This window comes from Chamaea fasciata, unplaced genomic scaffold, assembly GCF_029207755.1.
Source record: "Chamaea fasciata isolate MVZ Bird 193981 ecotype frontalis unplaced genomic scaffold, bChaFas1.0.hap1 SCAF_2, whole genome shotgun sequence".
NCBI lineage: Eukaryota > Metazoa > Chordata > Aves > Passeriformes > Sylviidae > Chamaea > Chamaea fasciata.
In genome coordinates, this window is record NW_027094087.1 from 81,985,598 (window position 1) to 82,012,444 (window position 26,847).

At 37.8% G+C, this 26,847-nt stretch overlaps 1 protein-coding gene and 1 long non-coding RNA gene across 2 annotated transcripts; both read right to left on the reverse strand.

Moving 5' to 3' along the window:
• On the reverse strand, positions 1-26,847 carry LOC136285384 (granulocyte-macrophage colony-stimulating factor receptor subunit alpha-like). The gene is made up of 14 exons (XM_066176483.1): positions 26,798-26,847; positions 22,119-22,248; positions 21,851-22,026; positions 20,964-21,103; positions 20,244-20,282; positions 19,335-19,476; positions 10,033-10,162; positions 9,766-9,941; positions 8,255-8,394; positions 4,296-4,334; positions 3,188-3,317; positions 1,811-1,907; positions 1,234-1,315; positions 1-449 (listed from the first exon to the last, which is right to left on the reverse strand). The coding sequence occupies exons 2-14, from the start codon at positions 22,244-22,246 to the stop codon at positions 375-377; spliced, it is 1,494 nt and encodes a 497-aa protein (XP_066032580.1). The 5' UTR covers positions 22,247-22,248; positions 26,798-26,847; the 3' UTR covers positions 1-374.
• LOC136285385 (uncharacterized) lies at positions 11,675-14,486 on the reverse strand. The gene is made up of 4 exons (XR_010719437.1): positions 13,858-14,486; positions 13,077-13,161; positions 12,930-12,952; positions 11,675-11,976 (listed from the first exon to the last, which is right to left on the reverse strand). It is a non-coding gene; the product is annotated as an uncharacterized lncRNA (long non-coding RNA).

Consider the following 26,847-nt stretch of genomic DNA (forward strand, 5'->3'; position numbering starts at 1 on the left):
GAATTTTTAAAATTTTATTCATCTCAAAAAAAATAATTATTAAACTTTTTAATATGAGACAGAAAACCAATTATTTTTCCTTAAGATTAAAATGTAACTAAACCTTCTTGAATGAAATATTTCAAACATATTTACAAAAGAGAAGATATCCAATAAGGACAACTTATCCAAACAGTAAAAATTAGCCAAAACTAAAAGCAAATACAATGACATTTTAAAAGATTGCATGTGAGATATCATTCTCTCTTGACTGCATTGCTGTTTTCTACAAGAAAAAGAAGAAAGTTAAGAAAGCCTATATACTATTCCAGACTTTCCACAGGAATATGCAGTTGTCTAAGAAATGCACTTTCAGACTTCTCCATTTTTCTTGGTTATCTCACGGTTTCAGCAACGAATACTACCTCTTCATTTTCAGATGTTATTGACTGAATTTTGTCGTCTGTCAGCTGAAAGGAAAATAAAAACTTCCATCAGTTTTACACATAATGTTAGGTTAGCCTCTACTTGTGCACAATTCAGAGAGTATTTCACCTGCTTTTGCTGTGTGTGACCACTACAGTCTGTCCTGTTTTCTTACAAGACCCTATTTTGAACTGTTTTCTGTGTTACCTTCTTTTCTTTCCCTCGTGTAACTTGCTAGTGGGTAAGTAGGCGAGTTGTGCACCTGAAGGGATTCATGGGGACAGCTTGGAGGGCAGAACCTGGGAGGACGCAGGGCTCAGACACTGGGATCAGGTGTGAGGAACTCTATGGTGGTTGTAGATGAAGGGAGAGAGGAGGTATACTAGTCTCACAGGCAAATTCAGCCCTGCTCAGCTGGAGAGTAGCAGTAGGACTGTGATGTCTAGGAACCTGTTTTAGAGACTGCTGCTGGTGTTGATGTGGTGCTGGCAGAGGCAGCTGTGCTGGTTTTGTTTCTGGCTGTCTCGCTGTGCTCTATTGTGTCATTGTCCATGCCCTTGTGTTGGGAAAGTGAACAGCTTCTACCAATGGGAGCATCAGCCTGTGCACCCATGAGACTGGAATGGGAGAAACCCCATGGTTCTGGAAGAACACTGCATTTGACTTCTCTTAAAAAACTCACCTGCTGATTTTCTTTTATTTTTCTTCAGAATATGGCTAAGAGAAGAGTGATCCTCTGTTAAAAGTTCCTTATCATTTAAAAAAATCAGCCAGTAGAGTTTTGTATGTATTTCACACACTTAATAGAAAAATAGAAAGAGAACATACCTCTGGATTTGTATCAGCCAGCGTAAAAAAAGCAGGTTTTGGTCCTGGGATCTGTGGAAATGTTGCCTTCCAGCAGCCAGTCCTGGAAATCAAAATGAATTGAATACAAAATTAAAATTGAATGACGGTAATGACACAATACCATTGTGCCCTTGAACCAGCTCTTATCTTCCTCTACAGTATTAGAAGTGAACTGAAAAATATACATAAACTCAACATAGAATGAACATATATCATGAAAACATTAAAAATTTGGACAGTAATAGATTAATTTTTGATTGAAGATTTACTAGTATAAACTTCCTTCTTTGACAGAAAAAGAAATTTGTCCTGTCATTACAAACAGTGAAAAGTGGGGGTAAAAATTTTAACAAGTTGAGAGAGCCATATCTTCTCTAAATTACTGTATATTTCTATGCAAAGTGCATCACGTAGTGGAATATATCTTTTCTTTCTGTTTCTGTTTCACTTAGGTGGTTTATTTTAACGTATAGAGACACCTCCACCTTATTTTTTAAAAACTTTAGGTATTACACACACAGAGAGAAAATAAAATAAATGCATACATTAAGTTTACCTTTTGCAGAAAAAAAAAGTAATGATTGCCATTAAGGGTGTCACAACTGCTACCCCAAGTAAAATCCATACTGAAGAAGATATAATCTCCTCATTTCCTGAAAGAGAAACAAATTAGTTTGTTACAAAATTACAAATTACTGCTACTAATTCATAAATTAGTAGTAGTAGTAGTAGTAGTAGTAGTAGTAGTAGTAGTAGTAGTAGTAGTAGTAGTAGTAGTAATATGAGGAATAAATCATAGAATTACAGAACATAGAATAGTTTGGGTTGGAAGTGACTTTTAGAGATCACCTAATTCCAGCCATTCTGCCATAGGCAGGGATGCCTTCCACTGGAGGAGATTGCTTACAGCCCTAGCCTGGCTTTGAACACTTTCAGGGATGGGGCATCCACAACCTGTGCCAGTGCCTCATCATCCTCATAGTGAAGAATTTCTTCCTAAAATCTAACCTAAATCTACACTCTTTCTGTTAAAAGTCATCCTCCCTTGAACTATAACTACATTTCCTTTCACAAAATCCCTCTCCAGCTCTCTTGTAGCCCCTTTAGGTACTGGATGGGTGCAACAGGGTGTCTCTGGAGCCTTCTCTTTTCCAGGCAGAACAACCCAAACTTTCCCAGACTCTGAGAGGTGTTCCAGCCCTCTGATCCTTCTTGTGACCTTCCTCTGGACTCACTCTAACAGGTCATGTCCCTCCTGTTCTGGAGCCCCCAGTGCTGGGTGCAGCACTTCTGGTGGGGTCTCAGCAGGGCAGAGGGGCAGGATCCCCTCCCTGACCCTCCTGCCCACACTGCTTTGGATGCAGTCCAGGACACATTTGCCTTTCTGAGCTGTGAGTGCACATTGCACATGTCCAGCCTCTCTTCCAGCAGCACCCCAAAATCCTTCTCAGCAAAGGTACTGTCAATTCCTTCATCCCCCAGACTCTATTGATATCAGCAGTTGCCCTGACCCCAGTGCAGCACTTTGAACTCAGTCTTGTTGAACTTCATGCTGTGTCAAACATCTACTGTGGTGACTGACTGTGGTGAATGTCAGTCTGAAAGGTTTCACTTGGTCTTAAAATGAATTCTGTAATTTACCACTTTAGTAGAAGTGTCTGATGGGACGAATGAACATTGACCCTATTTGTCCACCCCCTGCAGTAAGCAGGAGCTCGCTACAGCTGCAAAGTATTAATTTTTAATGTTATTTCCAGTGTTAGAATGTTAACAAATCAATTAAGTCTTTTCCTACTCTTCTCTGTAGTGTGGTATGAAGAAAAGTGTTTGCCAATCCTTTGTACACCTGTGTCTCTGTAGGTGTGGGACAATGTGTGAAATAGACAGGACACCACTGGGGGAAGAGTAGCCCGGGGCATGGATTTGTTCTTACCAAACTCAACAGGTGCACTCCATTCCCCCCAAGCTGGGTTCACCAGGCAGGCACTGCCAGCTGCTCTCATTTTCAAGACATACTTCTTTCTTGTATTGGATCTTAGAAATATGTAACTATTTCCCCCTTCCTAAAAAAAAAAAACCAAAAAATTGAGTTGCTTTTCTTTGTTCCATGCCTGTGTTGACAATATGCATGTGCCATTTACCAGTGAAACATTTAAGAGGCTATGAAAGCATTGCTTATTAAAGAAGTCTGCTGTTACAGAGAAAAAATAAACACCCCATTATTTATATAATATATATGCAAATACGGGTCTCAAAAATAACCTGACATTCATTGAACCTTTTTACATTTAGAAACATTTAATCTTTTACACTACAAAAGTATAACCTGTGGGTTTTTATGATATGGTTTGATTTATTGATAATTTCCTTAAGCACACAGAGAGGTAGAAAATTATCTTGAACCATTTTATTTTAATACTGCTAGAAATGAGTGATTTGAGGAATAATGTGTCTGTGCACCTGCCTCAGTCTCTGCATTATGAATTTTCAGAAAAAGCATAACTTTCCAGCCAAACCTGTAAAGTAGATGACTGCAACACTTAGTGTTACCAGAATTTACTGCAATACTCTTGCTCTTGGAGACTTTTGCATGGAGGTGGGATGTGCAAGGTGCACTGATTAAAGGAGGTGCAGCATACCTGGATGACAGCCTCCATCCCAAATAGGCTTTTGTGGTCTATGGTTTTAATAACCAAAATTGAATTCCGAGGAGGTACTTTATCTTTTTTCTGTTGTCAATGATGTGTAACTTCCAATGTTTGTTCCAAATATTTGAGAAGGCAAGTGGACAATGTAATGAAAAATGGGAGATTTTTCAAAATACTTACAGAAAAGCAATGAAGTTCTGCCCTTGAATGTTTAATAAATTACATATTCCATGATGATTTAGCAGTTTGATGCATTCATGAAATCCATAAATAAGGTTCCCATAAAACATAGGTCACTGAGCACATACTGATTTAAAGGTATTTGCATACTATTTACATTTCACAGTTGACAATGAAATGAACATTGCTGATTAATAGAACAAACAAACTCACTTGTATGGAAGTATATATGGGTTTTCCTTTAGGATTATCCTGTAAATTGAAAGAAAAAGAAAAGCAACTAACTTTATTTTTATCATTGCTTGTTTTATGTTTCAATAATAATTAATTTTTATCTACTGTCCCATTTTTCTGCATTCTCTTTCTTATGTACTTCATGGTTTGTTTGGAAGAACTAGCAATTTATTTAACATTTAGTATCTAATATCTAATTCATCTGCAATGCCAAGTTTACATAGTAATTAATTCTACTATGGAATGATATTTGTTTTCCTTATCATTCCAGTTGAGATATAAATTTTATTTCAGATTGAAACACAAAGCAAACCAGGCCTAAGTGGAAGCTCTAAGTTTGTTCTTACAGACACCAGCAAAAGAAAAAAAGGAAGATTAAATAATCAGTGAAATAAACTTTTTTGTTTATGTCTAATGCTTTAATATGACAATAAATGTCACTGTATTTAATTGCAATTATTATGTACATATTATTTTGTTTTCTTTTAGATGGAAATATTAGGGACTGGCATGGATTCACAGATATTTTAGGTTGCCCTCCAGCACATTTTTGATAGAAAGAATAAAATTTGCTCATCTTATTTGAATAGCCATAATAACTACAACATAATGTACCGACCACACACAACTAATGACTGAAGACTATATCACCTCCATTAGACAATTAGTTACGTATTTTTGTAATTATTTTGCAAAAATTCATTTTTAGAACAAAACTCCATTAATCCAGATTTATTTTTTCCAAATAATTACATGCATGCTCATGTGGCATCAGAACATGAGGCTGTTCAGCCTGGAAAAGAAAAGGCTCTGGGGAGAGCTTACAGCACCTTCCAGCACCTAAAGGGTCCTACAGGAAGGCTGGAAAGGGATTTTTCACAAAGGTATGTACTGATAGCACATGGGGAATGGCCTTAAGATGAAGGAGGGTAAGTTTAGATTAGATATTAGGAAGAAATTCTTTACTGTGCTGGTGGTGAGGCATTGGGACAGACTGTCCAGAGAAGCTGTGGATGACCCTGGAAGTGTTCAAGACCAGGCTGGATGAGGCTCTGAGTAACTTGGCCTAGTGAAAGGTGTCCCTGCCATGGTAGGGGGATTGAATTAGATGGTCTTTAAGGTCTCTTCCAACCCAAAGCTTTCTAAGATTTTATAAAGCAAGCTGCTGTCCAGGATCTGCAGTCAAGCTGAATTATGCACAGGGATCAATCTAGGAGAAATATCTAGCCAGTGAACCACTTGTTCTTCTTAATAGATGCAGGGGTAACCTGAAAGTTTTCAAGGGTGATTACAGAGCACTGGGGAATGGCGAAGGGCAAGAAGTCCAGATGGTGTCTCCTCAGGCCTTCCAGTGACAGTGAAAGGCTTGAGCAGAATTGCAGTCATCCAGCAGGTCAACGCCTGGCTGAGTAACTGCTGTCACAGGCAGGGCTTTGTCTTCTGTGACCTTGGGGGCCTTTTTGAGAAAGAGGGGCTACTGGGCAGGCATGGGATACATCTCACCGAGGAGGGTGATTGCATCCTCACAAACAGGTTTGGGCAATTGGCCCTTCTACTGCCTATGAAGGAGTGTCTTAGATGCACAGAGCTCTGTCTTGGGATAAATAATGAACCAGTAAGAGAACATGTGAGTGGGCATCAGAGGACAGACCAGTAACTGTTAATGTACTAGGTGCTTGTTCCAGAGCTCATGATCAAGAAAAGAAAGCAGATGAGACCCTCCATGAGGAAACCTCATGGCCACAGGCCTTGGTGAGGCCTTAGTACTCGAGGGAAAGTACCCTAAAGGGAAAAGTTACTGGTTGATCTACAAGGACAACCTTTTCAGAGCACAAGAATCATAAAATTGTTCAGCTTGGAAAAGATCTCTAAGATCATTGAGTAAAACTATTAACCCAGCACTGCCAAGTTCACAACTAAGCCATGTCTGCAAGTGCCACATTGCAGGGTTAAATGTGTAAGAATGATTAGAAGATGGTGATGGAGGTACAGCAATAACCCACATACAGCCTGTAACAAATCCCTTTATGCTTTGTTAAGATCACTATTCTACATTGCAATATATTGTTAGTTATGTTGCCTGTGGCTGGGTTCTCCCAAAACTTGTTGTGCATTACACATTAAGGAATTACACAAAAGGTAGAAGAAGGGATTTGGAAGGAATACAAAGACATCATCTGCATATAGAGGAATGAAGTCAGTAAAGACAAAGCTTAGATGTAGTCAAAGACTAGTGAGGGAGGTGAATGCAAGAAAGTTTTTGAGGAGTTCATTGACAACAAGACAGGTTAAGAAGAAAGCAGGCCTGTTGCTTACTGAATTGGGTAAGCCTCGTGAGAAGGACAAAAGGGAGGTAGAGGTGCTTGGCACCTTTTAACCTCAGTTTTTCCTGCCAAGTTTTGCCTTTGATTTTCTCAGATATAACGATCTATAAAGCCTCAACAAAAAGCATCACTGAACAAGAAACATTTTTTTTCAAACATGAAAATAGGATTGAAATTATGTTATTCATAGTGTTATCCTTTTTTATTTTTTTTTTTTGTTTGTTTACTCCCAATGCAAGAAACTTCAGTTGTGAAAAGTAAAGTTTAAAGGCTGACTATAATACAACATTTATTGGTCATAGTGTATTGGTAAAAACCCACAAGCTTAGACCTGTCAGTAATAAAGCAATAAATTTGGCAGAAGTTGTTTTTATGGGTAAATCTTCCAAAGACATGATTATAGTTGCATCTTATAAGTGTCAGAGGAACCTGCCCTGCTCAATTGCTGAAATAATTGCTGTACCTTGACATAATTAGCTAGGTAAAAACTGCTAATGATTATGAAAAAAATAGAAAAATTCAAACAAGGTGTAAATTGAGTCTACTTTATAAAATGAGTATTACATATATTAAAAGTTATTTAAAATTATGTATTGCTTTACTGCAATACTTTTATTGCAGTATCACACAGAGTTTTCAATGAGATTTCTTTGTTACAATAGCCAAGTGATTCAGAGAAGTAATGCTGTTTCATGGCAGTTGGTTGGTCTTGCAAAAAGACTCATCTGTGAAATAGTAATCCCAACGTAGACTAAGGAATTCCAAATTTCAGAAACCTAGGGAATGCCTTAAATCAGCCACTGAGTGAGTGGCCAAATCTGGTAGTACTGCAGGAAGATTTTTCCTTTGTAGTCTCTGTCTGCCACCCTGTGGCCTTTTGACGCAATTCTGCCGCAGTGGTTTACATCTACTCTTGCAGTGGAACACAGCAATTTATTCCTTCCCTACTGCTGCCAAAAGAACTCGTAAAGTCAAGGTCATCCTCCCAGTATCCTGTCTTAATCTTAATCACACTGCCTTTCTGCTTTCTCTCACATTTATTTTCCTTTTATTTGTCATTATAAACCTTCAACTTTTGGACCAACATGTGTGATACTTATACCTGGGTAAGCTATTTGCATTTCATACATGGAGATATTTCATTCACTTTTATTAACTCAAAATTGTTAACCGAAAGCACATTTCTCCTTTTATTCTTTAAAGCCCAGCTCTGCCCTTCCACAGAGATCCAGGTTCCACGGAAAAGACTCCAATCCAGGGCAACTCCAGCAACTTTTAGTGAAAGAAGTGCCTTTTCTAAGTGCTGTCACAGACAAAGCTGTGATGTGTTTGAATCTTGATTAACCATGCTTCTCCTCTGGGACTGTCCCAGACATCTAATGTAGCTCCATCAGTATCTTACTCAAGGGAGCAGGGATTTAAAAAAAAAAAAAATGGAGCATAATGGCATAGCAGGATTTTGTATGGACCCAAAAAAAGTGCAGTCATAAAGGAATAAGGTGCTATGTATGGGGAAGGCTACATCATAGAAAAGACACTTATTTTCTTTCCACTCGTGTACTGGTAAATGCAAATATATTAATTAATGTCAAATGTAAGTGAAGATATTCTTACCTTATATTTTATGATAATTTCATACTTAAAACACATGTCTTTGTTAGAATGACTTATTTGAGGCTGTTGCCATTGAATTATGCAATCATTTTTAATTTCATCACAGTTAACTGTGATATTTGATGGAGGCATGAGCTTTTCTGAAATGATATAACCAAGAATTCAAATAATTAAAATCACTTAACCCCTTTTTGATTTGATGAAAGAGAGTGAAATTGTAAGCAAAACCTCTATGAAGAAAGGTACTCATTTGTATCTATTTTTCTTAGGACTATTAGAAAAATTTGAAAGACCAAAGTTTTCCTAATCATGTACACAGGATCATAAAATAAAAAAAGGGATTAAGACAGTGAACATGACAGGAGCCTAAAAAGAAATAACCCCTCCATTTATTTTTCCAGAGTAGTAAGGTAGAACACTGTCTTCTTAAGGGGATGTTTATTATTGCAGACAAACTAGCTGCTGCTGTCCCTAAAGCAAAGTAAGAAATTCAAAGATCATTTTTTTTCCTCTAAGCCTCCTCATGATTCTTCTGTGACATGAAGGTGTTGCCTTCAGTCTGTGGTGAACTATGCAGTTTATTCCATCCTTGCAAAAGAAATAACCATACAAATTTAAGAAAGACTCACCATTTTTAATAGTCTAGCCAACTTCTTCATGTATTGCCCTTCACTTCACAGATGTAAGCAAAAATATGAGGACCCTTATATTTTGATCATTGCCAAAGACTTGATTATTGGAACAGCAAAAGACAGTCACTCATGGCAGAAAGGGTGACAAAAGGCTGATAGAGGAAAGTTTATTGTCAGCTAGACTACTACTTTACATCAGCTTTAGGGACAGGCCTGGGCTATGAACAGTACCCCTGTCTGTGAAGGGCTACATGGTCACAGAACAATCTTGTTTTATCTGCCATGAGTGACATTACAGCTGAATTTCTTCTTATAGGACAAAGCCCTTTTTTCAATCTTTTAGCACAGTACCAGAACCATTGTGACATTTCCAGTGAGAATTTGCCACAGTAAAAGTAAATGCATAGGATGCTTTCAAGTACAGCACCACATGGGTAAGGTATGTTGTACATGTGTTAAGTCATTTACTGCAGGGTATGGCACCCTGTATGCCATCCCCACTGGCAATGAAAAGCAGAAATCAGTGCTCAGATAAATTTCTAAAAAGTCTCTTCTCTCCTCTACTGAAAGGTATTTGGCCATCACTGCAAGGGCAGCAGGGAAAGTACAATTTTTTAAGTCTTGTGGACCTTGCTTGAGAAAAACCTAAAACTCATAAGGGTAGAATGCTAAAGAATCTGAGACAGAATGCAGCTGTGGAGCCTTCCTATTTAATTCCCCTCTTTGTCTTTTGCTTGGAGAATAGGTTTTCTTGAGGAAGCCAGAATCTCTTACTCTCAGCTCTAGGTGAGACAGGGTACATGGTCCATTCTCAGGGATAAATACCCTACTATTTTCAAACAATAATTAAAATAAAGCTGGAATAAATTATTTACTTACCAATTTTATACAGATCAATATACTCATCATAGAACTGGATCAGGGAGTCTTTGCTAGACCCATTCACCAGGAAGTAAGCTTTTTCAATCCCTATGCTCACATTTTGGAAGATACATCCCACATTTCTGCAATTTTCATCTTTAATGTAAAGTTCACATTCCATCTGATTGTCCTCTCTGCACACAGCAAAGCATTTTAGTTAAACATGGGCACTGTGATGTGTTGAAACAGATTTCACACTTCCCCGTCTCAAGCAGACCTACTTACATTGACTTCTGCCAGTAGAGAAAATATTGTGTGTCTGCTGGAGCATCCCCTCCTGCCTGCCAAGTGCAGTTCATGAGGAAGATGTTATAAATCACACAGGAGAAGTTTTCAATGGCTGACCCATTCATGCCTGCAAGCACAGGAATATCCATGATGAGGAAAAATCCTGTGACTCCTTCAAGTTGGAGGATCAAGACTTAGATATGTTAGATACCTGCAACCCCAGCTAGTTATTGCTTGGGTTAGGAATGACTTATTTAATTTTGTTTGCTAACACTGAAAGCTATTTGCCTTGACAGATCCAATGAATAATTTTTTATGGATAAATCCTCCAAAGATGTGACTATAGGTGCAATAAAACAATTTGTGGGGAAAAAGAAGCTGGTATCTCAGGAGCACTGTGGAAACTTTGTAGACATACGTTGGATGGCTGCCATTTTAAGGTATAAAGATCATTTTTCTATCTGCTAGTTAAAGATGAACAGATGTCAGGCGAGTGGGTAAATAGCTGCAAGCAGAAAATATCAAAATAGGTCACAGTGATATACATCAACTCGAGTTAACCAATGTTGAATAAGGTAAATTGCTGAGGGTGTTAGTTGATGTGCTTTCAAGGATGTAGCTCAGATACAAGGCAGAAAATCTTTACTGTGAGGGCAGTGAGGCTATGGAACAGGTTGCCAACAAAAGCTTGGATGCACCATCCTTCCAAGTATTCATGGCTGAGTTTGTTGGGGCATTGAGCAACCAGGTGTACTTGAACAGGTCTTTGGAGGGGCTGGAACTAAGTGATCCTCAAAGTCCTCTCCAACCCAAATCATTCTGTGAATATGATTCTATGATTGAGGAACACACTCACTTCTAAAAATTCAGTAGCAAACCCAGTAAAAAATCAAAATTGTGTCTAGGATCTTTCTTAGCATGCAGTAGGTACTTTATTTGTAAAAAAACTTCATTCAGTTTAGTTCCATATATTCCTCTGACAGCTTTTTAGATTTTGTCTAGGACATCCAGACACCCCTCCAGCCTTGGACTTTCAAGAGACTCAGTAAATACCTCAGCAAACAAAACAGTTGGAAAGAAAAAAGACGGACCTACCTTTTATTTCAAAATGTCTTTACCTCGTTTATCTTTCTATTATAATCTTCAGGTTCAGAGAAGACGGAAAGACCATATTTTAAAAGGCTGTATAACTATAAATAGGGCTGTCTCCCTTGCTGCTTGTGTTTTGGGGAACCATCTTAGCATCGGAAGTGTTGCAAAACAAATGTTCATCACTTCCCCCCTGATTCATTGCAAATTTTGTAATTACCCAGCTTAGGATTTCTTAAAAAGTGAACAAGAAGTTAACTGGTTAAATTTCCCCTTTTGTTGTACCGGAGTGTGCTGGTGTTTGGGAATCCAGAAGGTACATTAAAATATTTACTTTTGCAGGTATTTCTCTCTAGCTCTAAACAACAGTGAGAAGTACAAACCATCGTTCCCTACAAGCCATCTCTGGGGGATGGAGGATGGGAGTTCTCCATGGAGGGCATCAGGGTAAGGCCTGGCAGTCCCAGCCCACCCCACCTCCAGCCCAGATTAAGGCAGCTCTGGACCCAGGGCAGCCCCCAGCCCTGACCACCAGGCACCTCCCTGGGGACTGGGATGGATCATGGGTCTCAGGGTGGGCCCAGCTTGGCAGAGCTATGGGAACCTGGAGACTGGCCCTGCCCTGGTATCACCAGACAGGGGCTGATGGATCCAGGGATGGCCAGGTCTGTGGGGCTTCTCAGGGAAATGACAACGTAAACTGTAAATGTTCTTTAAGCAGATGGAAAAAGGGGATTTCAAATTGTGGATATGACGTCTTCAGATAAGACACATCACTCTTAAGAAGTGTGATGTGGGTTTGTCCTCAATCCATTTCTCCCAATGTGAAAATAGCCAAACTACAAACGGCCACTAAAACAGAAAAACATTGCAGGTAGTGAGCATCCAACTACAAATAGCCATGCCAGGCCCTGCTATTGAGCAATTCTTACCCTGTTCATTTTCTAAAGAAGAGGGTTATTTTAAACAGTATATAACATCAAAAGCTCCTTTATGCCCTGAAAGGTTTTTTTTTTCCACTGAAGACAAGCTAATTTGCTTAAAACAGAGATTTAAAATCCATGTAAAGTCATTTCATTTCTTCACACTGAAATTGAAGCACCACTAGAAAATATGACATTTTTCAAATACCAAAATAAGTCAACACTTTCTTCTTAAAAGCATGCAGATCCTTTCTGCTTGGAGTTAAAAACTTGTGGGAAAGAGAACAGTCCATGTACTTCTCTAGCACTCCCATTTCTTGGCTATTGTATATGGAAAAACTCACCTGCTGCCCAACAGTCTTCCAGGATGTTTCAGGAAACGCCTTAATCAAAATCCTGAGGTCATCCAACCCTATAGCTTCTTTATTGACATATGGAACAATTTAACCATATGAGCAGTAGTTCTTCTATATCAACCATTCATAGATAACTAGGATATAGTTGTGCCCAACAGACGAAGCCAAAGGTAGCACAGCACTGCCTTTCCTTCAAGACAGAGGGTTTACCTTCTAGAGACCCAGAAATGCCTGGGCTCATGAGCATTTCTGTTTCCTGCATCTGGCTGGAGTGTGAGATTGATGACTGATGAGCTAGAAGTGGACGGTAATTTTCTGGGTTCATTATCTCATGTTGGTTGTAAATATTAGTTATCCTGAGTTGTTGCTGAGGCCAGCCAACACCACAAAGTGCATATCTGACGTGCTTTCTTCTCCTCAATGCATGCAGTATAAAGTGAACAGGTGAAGTGAATCAAGTCTAGTCATCATATTAGAAACTTTTTGACTGCAAAATTATTTTCCAAAAAAAACCCAAAACACCTACCTCACTTCTGCTCACATGCAGTACTAAAGGCATAGAACAAGGCATGAAAAAAGAAACAACATATTAAGTGGCACTCTATGGTTGTGTTCATGCATTTAATCACATCTGTTAATAACTCGGTGTTAACTGAGGAGATGAACAACTCACTTTGAGCATCCAGAACTTCAAAAACTCCAGTCATCCATAGAATCAAGAACCATGAGAGAATCAACAGAGCCTTGCCTGGTCATTTCTGGTTTCAGAGGTAAAGATCGAGGGCAATGTTTGCTTTATAAGGACCAATTAATGGATGCTCACTCTCTTCATATGCTAATAGAGAATAAAAATGTGACAAAATTTTTCTGAAGCATATCTATGAGACAAAGGGTGGGAATGTCAAGCACATATATATAGCTGGACATTCTACCAAAAAGCAGATTTAGTCAAGTAAGCAGCTCATTTTTTTAAGAATCACTCTGACTACACCTATCATATTACAGATGTCAGCAGACAGAGCAAACAAAAGCTTGGACATCAGGTCTGAGCCCAGATAGTTATTCAGAGGTAAAAGCAGTCAACTTTCAGAAGTTTCACTCTACTTCCAGATTAAATAAATGCCATACATAACCACGTATGTATTTTTTTTTTTTTTGAACACTGACTGTGCTGTAAAGACAGAAGAATAGACTTCTGATCACAAAGAACATAAAACCCCACAGTTTATTGGGTCCTCATCTTTGGAAGAAAGCACTCTTTTGTGGTGGTAACATACTGCATTTCGTGGAGAAGGGTGGTAACAAGTACCCAAGTAATAAAATCAGAGCTATAAGAAATGTCATGGAGAGTCAAATGGTGTCACAGTTGAGACAGCCATGCACTCAGGAGTGTTTCAATAAAACTTCAGAGGGCTTCAAGCATCAGCACCATGTTATCTTGAAGTCTTTCATACCTTTTCTATGTAGCAATCCTATGGGCAGCTCCCCACAGCTCTGGCTCTTTCTCACCTTCTCCTCTCTTCCATATGCAGTTCTGGCTCACTCCTAACCCCGTCTGACCCTCATACAGTGGCTTACCTTATCTGTCCCTCACACAACCTCCTGTCCCTTCCTCCTCACAGCACAGCCAACACCCCAAATCACTCTCTACCCCCTAACTCACTCTTTTATCACAACCAGCTGTAAGGGCAAGGCTGTTCCCACTCTTTGATAATTAACACAGCTGCAATATATCAGAGGCAAGATTGCCTTTAGCACTATCTCTGTATATCTTCCCACAAAATGGGACTCTGGAAAATGAAGGAAATAAGAGTTTTCATTTGCCTGCTTTTCCATGCTCCCAATCGGAAGCTCTCTCGAGCCTGCAGAGAAGGCAGCAGGGAAGCAGAGTGTTTTTGTGAGCTCTATCTGACTGCATATCTCTGAAACACAGTGAGGAAGAGCGGAGTTTGAGGTTTTTGGCTACTTTGTTTATAAACTGGAATTACTATAGCAGAACAATCCAAACACCCCAGAAGGACAGTGGTGTTTTTGCAGAAAAGGGAACTGTTCTACCCAGGGGATTTCTTCTCTGGTCTATATTTAGACAAACTCCTTACCTAAGGCTTTCAAAAATGCAAACAAATTAAACACATTTTAAAAATTCCCAATCAAAGAGGGTGCCACTGAGGGTGCTACCAAAGCCTGTCATCAATACCACCAGAAAACTTGAGTGGCCTTGCTACAACCCAGGATTTGGAAGTAAAAGAAGAGAAGAAAGAGAAAGATGAAGGGAAAGAGGAAGAGAAAGAGAAAATAGAATAAAGGAGAGAAGAGAAACCTGGGCAGAGACACTAGGGCTGTTTACAGACTTTTGGCTCTACAGGGAGTGAAGTCATTGCAGAAACAGTATGAAACCCAGCAATTCTGAAAAATCACAAAAAACTTAAAGAATAATTTATTGCTCCAAGAAAAACTGGAGTGTTCACAAGGACTGTCTGGTGTTTTGCTGTACTGGTGTGTTGCAGGCTTTGTGTATGTCACAAAAATACAAATGGTAGACAAGACCCTTAATTTTTTCCTTGCAGCAAGAACTTTCTAGTTTTTAGCATAGACCAGAGGAATAGCCATAGGAGACGAGAATAAAGGACTTCTTCCTGTGTGAGCATCCAAGGCACTTAGTTAAAAGGTTCTAAATCCTGACCATCCTTCCCCACTGATTTTGGGGTCTTTGCTCAGGAATGGGAACGTGATAGTCCCACACCTACTACCACCTCCACTGTTTCATGGATACAACTTATGGTTTTCTCATTCATGTGCTGGTAGTGAACCAGTTTTCTTAATGACTTTTCTATCTCAGCAGTTTTCACAGTGAAAGCAGTGGGGATGTAAGGGGAGCACCACTGGCCATGATCAGCTCTGTGTGAAGCTGGATGGAAAGGATCCAGTAGAATGTATCCCTTTAATTGTCCTTACTTCTTACAGTGAGTGTTGGCTTTAGTTTTCCCATTTAATACAGGTGCTTCTATCTTTTGGCAATTATAACTTAAGTAGAAGGATCCTTCTCTGGTTCTGTTTTAAAAAGACAATAAAAATAAATTTTTATTGAAAGCCCATTTAGAAACACAGAACCATAGAAAAAATTAGTTCCAAAGTTGGTCTCTTGACAGTAACTTAGTCTAGTGGAATTTTATCACTAGAAGGACTTTATTTTCCATGATAGGATTTCAGCTACTTCAGATCACCTTAAGCATCTTGAGACTTGATGGAATTATAGAATCATAGAATACCCTGAGTTGGAAATGACCCACAAGGGTCATTGGAGATGACCAACAAGGATCATTGGGTTCAACTCTTGGCCCTGCAGAGGACAGCCCCAAGGGTCGCACCATGTGCCTGAGAGCATTGTTCAAATGCTTCTTGAACTCTGCCAGGTTGGTGCTGTGACCACTGCCCTGGGGAGCCTGTCCCAGTGCCCAGCCACACTCTGGGTGAGGAACATTTTCCTAATACCCAACATAAGCCGCTCCCAACACAGCTTCAGGCCATTCCCTTGGGTCCTGTCACTGGTCACCAAAGAGGAGAGATCAGTGCCTGCCCTTCTGCTTTCCCTCACAAGGAAGTTGTTGACTGCAATGAGGTTTCCCCTCAGTCTCCTCCAGGCTGAACAGACCAAATGACCTCAACTGCTTCTCATACAGCTTCTCCTTAAGGCCCTTCACCATCTTTGCAGGCCTTCTTTGGACCCTCTCAAAAGGCTTTGTATTTTTAATATTTTGTGGGACCCAAAACTGCCCCCAGCACTCGAGGTGAGGCTGGTCCAGTGCAGAGCAGAGTGGGACAATCCCCTGCCTTGCCTGGCTGGCCATGCTGGGCCTGATGCAGCCCAGGACAGGGTTGGCCCCCCTGGCTGCCAGGGCACTGCTGACTCATGTTCAATTTCATGCAAATGGAAGGTCAAAATATGTGATTAGCCCCCAAATTGAGGGTTATCTTTCATACCTCCTTATTAATTGTAGGATTCTGGCTGTTACACTTCTTTTTCATCCAGGTGTTATAAAAGCCCAAAACTGGCTTGTACCATTTGCAATTAACAAGTGGCAGGCTTCTGCTGGATAGTTCAAATGCTCATTTTCCAATATTTCCCGCTCAATACATATATACATGTCCACCTGCTACCTGTTAGCAATCATATATTAAGTAATTTTTTCATCTAACACAGATAGGAAGGGATAGGAGAAAACAGATAGGAGAAAAACAAGAGGCAGCAAATAGACTTATGGGAAAATTGTATCCTGAACTCTTTAACAGTACTCACTTTGTATGAGCAAGTGATCTTTCTTTAGAGCCTTGATCTTGGCTGGCCTTCATACAGTGGGCTTTCATACAGATGTCAAATTTTGTTCCTGATCACAATCTCAGTATGATAGTACCTTCTTCAAGACACTAAACCAATGGAGATGCTGAATAAACACCTTAAGTTTGGTTGTTCTTATTTATTCTTTTGCATGATGTTGAAAAACCCTAAAACAGTAAAAGCAATACTGAAATATATATTTTTTCTGAAATACTGCGATATTCATCATAATAAAAAACGGAAATAATCCAAGCTAACTGTTTGTAGAAAATGCAACCAAACACAAAGAGACTTTTAGAGATAAGATCTTGGAGAATTGTCTCTACAGTCAATGAATGCTCTTCTCCCTGCTTCCAGGAGCGAGAGATAATGAAAAACCTCTTAATTTTTGCCGGCAAGGTATATATATTTGAAAAAAATCAAGTTGCTCATTTCACTTGCATTCCATTACTTCTTCAACATCTATTATTTCTTCAGTTTCTTGATTTTTTAATAGATTCATATATTCTGTCTGTTAAAGGAAGAATATAGCATTTTTTTAGTGTTTCATGCATAAGATTAGTCTCAAGGTTCTGATTTGTGAATCTCCTGTCATTCAGATTTTTTATTTATTGTATAAAATCTGCAGCAGGACTCTGTGAATTAGAAGACTAAAGTAGACATGTCTAGATCTTCCCTCCATATAGCTCCCAAAGAGAAACAAAGACTTACCAACTAAAAAGCTGGAAAAAATCATCCTTTAATACATAGAAAAGGTAACATTATGAAGGAAGAGAAAATAAAAGGATTTATAAAGGCTTGCCAGTAATTCACTGTGTCTCTGCATACAAATTTTGTCTTCTAGACCTGCCTGCAGCCAACCTAAAGACTTTGCAAATTGCAGAAAACTGCAACATGCGCTCTAGAAGGGCAGTTCCTGCAGGGTTTGTCTGTTTGTTCCTGCTCACAAGTCATTCCACATAAGTTAGCATCTTTCAACATTCTGCTCTACTTTCTTGCCTACCCGAGAAACTTTTACCTCCTTTAGCATCATTGCCAAATACTAGCATGGCAGCTACTGAAGACTTCTTTGTCCCTTCTCTCCTGGCCTGATTCTGCATTATTATTGTGCTGAGAAACTTATCCTCAGCATTATTTTAGTGATAACATATGGTTTATAGCGAGAGCAGGGTGAAACTCTATTTTCTCCAATGCTCCAGGTAGAGGGATGACAATTATTTCTTAATGGAAAAGGTAAAACAGACAAGTTATTTGCACATGGACTTTCTCTGTCTGTATCCCAAGAACAAGAGAAAAAAAGAAATTTGATTCTTGCTTGCGTATATCTTTCTGACAGTTAGGTCATACCTTTGAGACTAAATTTTTACGTATCAGGCAAATGGAAAGAAAGCATACCTGGAAGTCCATTGGAAAGTTTTCATGAAATGGGTCTCTTGGCTGTGGTATTGTAGCAGATGTTTTTTTCAAATAAGCCCTTCTACAGTGACGAAAAAGGTTTGGTGAAGAAAAGACAGTTTGCAGACACATAAACATATACTATATAATAATGCTCCTGAGGTATTATTTTATTTCTCTAAGACATAAGTAATATTCTTCTAATTCAAAGGTAGCTAAAAATTACATAGGCTAAATACAATGTTATAATTTTGTTGTTCAGAATTTGGATGACAATAATGTATTTTATGACTTGCTTCGGCCTCATAGGAAGTTGGGGTTTTTTTAAGTTTGTGAAAAGGAAATGTTGTCAAAACATGGGAAAAATTTCATGTACCACCCATTTACATTGCAGGATCTGATGGCAGGAAAGAGGCACTGAAATAAGGCCTTGTCCCAGTATTGGAAAGCACTGCGTTATATTAATCAAGTGGATAAGAAAATTTGGAATCAGAAGTATAGGGTACACTTGAGGAACATCCGGCAGATGATTCCTAGTTTAGCTCAGTGTCAATTTTCTTCCTCCCTTGTCTCCTTTAAAAAGGAGTCAGAACTTTTCTGTTGAGGGAAGTGTTATTTCAACTATAGAATAAAACTTTTGCACAAGAAATAAGGCTTACACTGTCATGCAGAGGAGAAGTGCAAGACCTGCTGCCAGCCCCGGTATCACAAACAGCATATATGGTGAAGTGGATGTAAGTCGTTGTGTTCCTGAAAATCAAACAGTCATCACAGTGTTGGTTAGCATCACAGGACACGAATGATTGCACAGGTATGTGTAGTGCAGTATGTGAACTGTCCACAGGAATTTGATACCTGAGGAACTGAGTCCTACAGAGTAATTAAACATCCAAGGTGGCAGAGAGCAACAGCAGGAAAAAGGAGTTTATAAAGTCAGGAGCAAAGATGGAAGAAGTAAAGCAGCTGGCAACAGACCTCAAAAAGGTGTGCTTCATTCACTATCCCTGTGCAAGAAAAACTGTCTCCCATGAATGATTGCAGAACTCCCTAATATTAAGAGACATGGCAATTCTTCGACTCTCTTTGTCCTAACAAATTATTGTGCAGTTGTCAATGTGTTTCTATCTCTAAGCATGAAGTAAAAAATGAGACAGACAGGTAATAACTGAAGAAGGTCAAGGAAGGGATTTTTATTCTTACCAAACTCCACAGGGGTACTCCACTCTCCCCAGTTTGAGCTTACTAAACAAAAGCCCGCGTCTGTTGCTCTGATTTTGACGCTGTACCTTTTTCCTGAGCTGAAGCTTTCATACAAGTAGGAGTTACTTTCAGTGATTGCTTCCTAAATGCAAAATAAGTAGAATGCAAATTTTGGTATTATTTTTACATAATTATGATAAAATTGTATGTTTTACATTTATGTATTCTTTCTGTGAACAGACTAGAATGAAATAAAAAGTAGGAAAATATCCCTTAGTATGTTAGGTTGTTTCATCTTAGATCCTCTTGTTTGAACATTTTTATTACTGGGTAATATGAAGATGAAATTTGCTGTACGCTTCCCTGGCTCCTTAGACTCGGCTAAGCAGTGGGACTTTAGGGAAAAAATTCTTTAAACATCTGGTTCATCATTAAAGTGGATATTTTCAAAACTGAAGTAGAGTTCGATAGCCAGACTATACAGAAGGAAGAAGTTGATTTTTTTTTCTGTCATCTTTATATTGGCTTAATCTTTGAGGTAATAGTTTCTTGACTCTTACATCTCAATCCTTTCCAGAGAGTATTAAAAAAGAAAAAAATTCTCCACATTCTTTGTGTTACACAAAATCATGATCCATATTTTTACACATATATTAATCTGCTGGGAAGTAAAAAAGAACGTAAAACGGAAGATTTTGTGAAGTTAAATCAAAATCCACATGTGCAAGTGTTTTTGTACCAAGTTTTATAAACAACAGTATACAACTTTAGATTTAGAGAACTTATCAATAATGAGCATGTGTAGTATATTGAAACAGGTTGTGTGAAACCAAACCAATTTGGTTGGAGGATGTTTAGATACAGATGAAATTTCAATATAGTATAAATGTTAGGTTAATACAGACTTACTGTTTTAGATGCAGTTTTGGTGTTTTTCTCAGCATCAGCCTAGCAACAAGAGAAAAAATTAGCTTTTAGGATTATTCTTTTTGTTACTATACAATAAAGGGTCTTATCTCATGTATGTTTGATTTTCAGAAAGAAAAAGTGTATGTATTATTTTTAATGCCTTCTTTTTAAACTGAAATTTAAGCTGTTCTTCCACTAAGTGGTTTTTCCTCTCCACTGATGCTCTGAAATATTGTACCATTTAAATTTGATTGCAGAATTGAGTATCAAAGCATAAAAACAAACAAAAAAAAAAGGTTGACAAAATGTTTACATTTTCATTGTTAAAGTATCTAAAATTTACAAATAAACTTGGACAGTGTTTTTTTCCATTTTTTCCCCTATGTATCTTTTGCATTCTTAAATAGTTAGTTTAGCTAAGTTGTCTCCTGTTTGTTTTTTTTGTTTGTTTGTTTTTTGTTTGGTTGGTTGGTTGGTTGGTTTGTTTTGTTTTTTGGTTTTTTTTTTTTTTGTTTTTTTTTTTTTTTTTTTTTACTGTCAGAAGAACGAACTCACAAATATTCCAACAAATATTTAGGACTTTATTTTCGAGGGATGTAATATTACTTTCCATATTCATCCAAGCTTTCAAAAGGGGGGGATGAGAACAGGGTACCGGTTGTATGGTGTTATGTGTGGAAATAGAGACAATGTGCTATTAAATGTTAGCATTATTCTTACCTTGTTTTCTATGAAAATTTCATATTTGAAACAGCTACTTTTTTTCTTATGACTTGTGCGAGGTGGTTGCCACCAAATACTACATCTATGAGAAGCTTCTGTACAGTTCACTGAGACATTTAATGGAGGGGTGAGTTTTTCTACAATAACATAACCAGAAATACTATTGATTAGTAACAGCTCCCTTCACTCTGCCATTTTAAAAATATAGGTAGGTGTTCAAGCAACTGATCTAAAAATATCTAGTTCAGGTTCAGCAGAATTTCTGTATTGTCCCCATATTCTAAAGCAGGTCCTCCTGATTTAACATTTCAGTTGAGGAGCCTGGAGCACCCTCTGCAACAGTAAGGAAAACTAAAAACACAAGCCATTTATTACATTTGACTGAATTCAGCATATGATTTATGCAAGTTTGGTTTTATTTCTTGGATTTAAGTTTGGGAGGGTTTTTTTTACAACTGCATTCAAATTAAACAGAATTTTTTTATTAACATTTTTACATTAAAAAAAAAGGAGGTTTTTGCTCACAGCATAAAATCAACTGGTCCTTTCATTATGTGGATGAACAGCATTATGAGATAATAAGACCAACATCTGGAATAGTCCCACCCAGGAGTCCTTGGCTAGTTAATTCTAAAACATGTCACCTTTCTCTCAAAGAATAGATATTTTACTGAAACATTCAAAAATTTCTGACCTATGATTCCAGATTGTTTCTGTATTCATAAGTTTTTTTCCATTCTAATACTTCAGGGCTGAGAAAAAGGGGAAAAAACCCCAAATCTATTATGGAGAGCAGTATTTTTTTAATGTATGCATTTTCCCAAGGATGAATTCTTCATTATTTTAACGTACAACTGGAAATTAAATCAACAAAAAATGCTTACCAATTTGGTATAGCATTATATTCTCCTCATATGACTGAATGTTTTGTCCGCTTCTGGACCCGTTTACCAGGAAATAAGCATGTTTATTTTTTATTGCCACGTTTTGAAATCGACATCCCGTGTGCCTTCCATAGTCATCTTTGATGTAATTTTGGCATTCTGTGATGTCTTCTTTCCTTCTCAAGAAATATTGTATCAGTATAAAGTTGACAATGTCACATGCCCAATCATAAATTAAAATTCCCAGTATTCAAGCAGACCTACTTACTTTGAGGGCCTCCAGTACAGGAAATACTGGGTATCTTCTGTAGCAGTCCTGCCCACATGCCAGGTGCAGTTCATAAAGGAAACATTAAAAATGACACAGACAAAATTCTCAATGGCTGTCCCATTCATGTCTGCAAACACAGAAAGAGAATCCCATGTCCACTCTGCAGAAAGACTGAATAACTGCTGAAATAACACAGATCTTTGCCAGCTCATTTAGCAAATTTCAGCTACCTGCTTGGCAAATCCAACTGTATATTGTTTTGGTCTTGTAGTTTTGTCCTTACTTGAAGATGGCAATGATTTTATTTGTGTTGAGCCATGAGGACTATCTCATACCACAGTTCCAGAAGCCATAGATGTGACTGGGATTTAATTGAGTCTTTAATATTCAAGCAGAGGGATTTCGTGGAAGTTAATAACAGAGACTGTCACTGTGGCGTCCTTTGTTTAGATCCCCTGTTTAGCTGAGGTCCAGTCTACAGTGGAATGTAAATTCTACAACCATGAGCAGGGTGGCAAAGTTCCCTCTGCTGTGCTCAAATGTTCTGACCCGTGGTTAAAAAGCACTAATAATTTAAGTAAGATGTCCACCACCTTTTTCTGTGTGACAGCTGGCTGGTTACAATCGAACCCTGAGGCTGCTTCCCGAAGTTAATCCCTGCAAAAGTGTTGTAATTTAGAAGAGAGAATTATATATTTTTCAATTAGGAATTGAAACTGGCTGTTAATCTCTTCCAGTACTTTGAATTCAAGGATAGGGGGAATCTTATTAGCACTGAACTTGATAGAAACAGGCCTGAATATATGTACAATTAGTGTAAAATCAAGCTGAAGCAGAAGTTTATAGCTTGCTTAAGTTAAATCACAACCTAAACTCACAACCTGAATGAATTTCTTGTGTGTTTCTCCCCTACCAAAAGGTGAGATCTTCAACAGGAAATGATGAACATTCCGTACCTCAACAGCTGTCATTGTGAATTGAAGGTGTGGGCCACAGCTTTCCAAGACTAATCCAACCACAAATCATTGAGTTTAAGCACCACACACACAATCTTTGCATTTACCCCTCTAGTTAGCCCTAAGCCCCCACATCTGATTCTTATATCTTTGGAAATAAAGAAGAATTTTTAAAGAGATGAGAAAGTTGTCAAAGTACTCCTGGATTTCTGGAAATCTTTCTTTCTTCCAAGAGGAAGGTTGAAACTTTTTCAAGAGCTTGGTTCAGCAGCATTTCTTTCAATGGCAAAGTGTTGGCCTAAGCGTGTCCTGTCCTTTCCCATCCTTCAATCCTGCCTAATCCCATCCTGCCCTCCTGGCTGTGCTAATGCCACTTTTTGTGGGGCCCTGTAGTGAGTAGTTTTGAACAAGTGATCATCATTACAACTAATGCTCTTCTCAGCAGTTTTTTTGTTTTTGTGGGTTTTTTTTTTCTATCCTCTATCAGAAACAGTGGAACAAGCTCATCTGAGATGACAGTGTGGGCTAGCAACTAAGAGAAGAGCTATTTCTAAGAGAAAGTCTTAGCTATTTTTATGGCTCTAATAAATACTGACCCATACTTAGTCAATAGAGATATCAAAGCTCTCAGCATAGAGTTGTTTACATCCAATTTATGTGCAAGTTTATATATATTAAACAAACCACTTCTGAGAGTTCAGTGATTATGGTACTGTGATGAGGTGATGGAGAGCTTGGATCAGTTCTCTAGTCTGCCACAGATTCACTTTATGACCCATGGCCAACCAAGTCTGTGCACTTTACTTCCTCATTTACAAAACAAATAGAGAAATTGTCTCCCCATGAAGAAATTGCTGGGTGAATGCAGCAGTCTGAAGTATGATCACAGGTGCTGTGCAAGGGTCTTAGAGCAATAGGCTTGCTCAAGCCTGTAGCAATGCTGTAAATCTAAAGAAAAAAGGGTTATTCTGATTTTAAATCAGTTCACAACTTGGTTCTTGTGTGAGCCAACAAGCAGTTGAAGTGTTCAACAACCAAGGAAATATTCAGGCATATCCTGTAAATACATATGAGTTTCTATACCTGTTGCTGACTGGACCTTTTTTCCAAGGTTTTATGGCATTTATTTTTCATTTTTTTAAAAATTCATGTTTCTGTGGTTATGCCAACGAAAATCTAGCAAAGTATATAAACATAACCACCTTTTCTGTAAGGTTTATTTTTGAGCCTACTCTATTCATCCAACACTGTAATCATTACCTTTTTATTTTTAGCAACACCTGGAGTAGAGCTCAGTCTTCATGAGACTTTTATCTCACATTATTTCAAAGAGATATTGATATTTTTGTGCCTCCAGTTTATACCGAGAACCAGCTAAATTTTCCAGTGTCTTTTTGCTTAAGCTCTACTATTTGAAATTCCCCATATTTGACACTTGCATATATTTATTTCCTTAAAAAAATGTAAGACCATATTCTTATTAGTCTTTTCTGTGAGCTGTGATGCAAAAGCCAGTTTAGTTTCTCTGTATTATACTCATCCTTCTGAACTGCCTCCTGTATTATTTGATGATGATAATAAAATACATATGCAAGTATGCTAATATCATCTGGAGCATCCTTTGTTTCAGACACAAATAACTTATTTTTGTATATTTGACTATCTTTAGATATATTTTAAATGTTTGATATTCTTTCCATGAAAGAAGTAAGATACTTTACTGAGATGTGACAGTTATGATTGCATGCAACTGCATACCAATCCACTGTTTCAAGTACACAGAGAGCTTTTATTTGTTTGTTTGTTTACTTATGTCTGTTTTGGCAGCTTAGATTATCACCCTCTCTTGGGCAGACATCAGAAACAATGCAAGTACCTTAGCTTCAGTGGTTACCATCTCATTGGTCTTGAGCCCAAAGTGAATTTTTACTTTTATTCAGTGATTCTTTAATTTAAAAAATGCATAAACTGTTGACTCTTAGATATAATTGACGAGATACTTTATAAAAAGATGCTATGTAATATACTTGATATTGGAAATAAAAAAATTAAAAATTAAAAAAAAATTAAAAATTTAAAAAGGAATTAAATTACTTAAAACTTTTAACGTAACCCTGAAGATGCTGTTAGGTGTGAGGTGGAGTATGTCTTACCTAAACTTGCTGAAAAGCTGTATAGATGCTCATAGGGGAACCAGTAATTCTATACTGCCTTAATACAGTCCTAGACTATTCAATCTAGTCTAGGACAAAATGAATGAAGGCTTCACTATATTTATTTTTTGCCATTCACCGAAAATACAGCCCAGAGGAATGTCTCTAATTCTGAGCTATACACCTTTGTCAGATAAATCCAAGAGGATTAGTTCCTTTCCTTTCTTACATCATCTGCAATTCACATGTAATTACTAAACAAAAATACTGACACTATTATTTTCTCAACTGAAAATTTATTATTGAAAATGTCTTTTTTCCCACATTCTTATAGATGTGCAAGTATCATGTGCTTCTTCTCTTTAAAAAAACAGTTGCAGCAGAGGAACAGTGCTATTTTCCCCAGAGATGTTTCAAACTTCCTTCCACATCTCAAATAGTCCCTATGCAGATTATTGATTAAAATCTTTAGGAAAATTAAAGTATTTCTGTATGAAGTTGTTTCCTTCCTGTTCAGCAGTTTATAAAGTTTCTATGAAAATTTGTTACTGCTAGACTCTGTGCTACAGCACCAGTAATTTCTTAAAAGCTGAACCCTAACACCCTCCCACAGGGGATAGTCATGTTAGGAATGCAGAAGTTGAAATGCTACTGCAGTGTCTAATCTCATCTAGGCTGATTATAAAGGTGATTAGATGAGAACAAAAACTGTCCAGTGACCTGCTGATTATGAGTAACGCATAACCATATATCTTATCATATTTCGATCTCACTATGATTTTTATAGCCAATATAAAGGAAGGTTTGTAACTGAAAAAACCCCAAAACTTATACTTTGTTTTTAGTATGACTGTTTTTTTAAGGGAAATTCTGTGTTGAGTATAGTACATTAAACTAGACCTCTGAGATTCATTTCCCAGCTTTGCCTCTGAAAGATTTTGAAAGACATTCTTGTCAGCTGGAAAATATGAAATGGAATTACTGCTTCCATGTTGGATGGGCTATGAGGGTAAAATTATGCCTGAATTCCTGCAGCATTTTCAGGGAATTGTGTATATGAAATCTCTAAAGTATTAAAATCATGAAAAACAAAGGACACTGAAATAATTCCATTCTACTGGTACCTAAATGCAGTAATCCTAAAAGAGTTCATTCCGTTTAGTGATTTTACTCTATGGATGCAAAGACCTTAAATCCAAACATTTCCAATTTGACTGTTTCCAAGAGAAAGTGAGACAGGCTCTCCAAATCTGTAATTCAGGTTTAACTTAAACAAAATACTGCTATGAGAATGAGGCCAGTAACACCGGAAACTGCAAACTTTGACATATAATTATACAATTATTTTCAGATTGTATAAAAAATATGACATCAAAATATTGGCTAGGATATTCATCAGAGGAAAGCAGGTATTTGCTACCAGGTAGTGTCTATCCACCCCTCACAGTTATTTTAAAATTAAAACTAGCAGAAATAACAACACTCAGTATTTCTTTGCCTACCTTCTTTGGAGTAAATTAAAAGAGAAATAGAGGAGAAAATAGAAAAGAAAAACAGACAAACCTACCTCCTCCTTGAAAACTTGTTTCCCTGTGGTGCTTACAGTAATGGAGAACA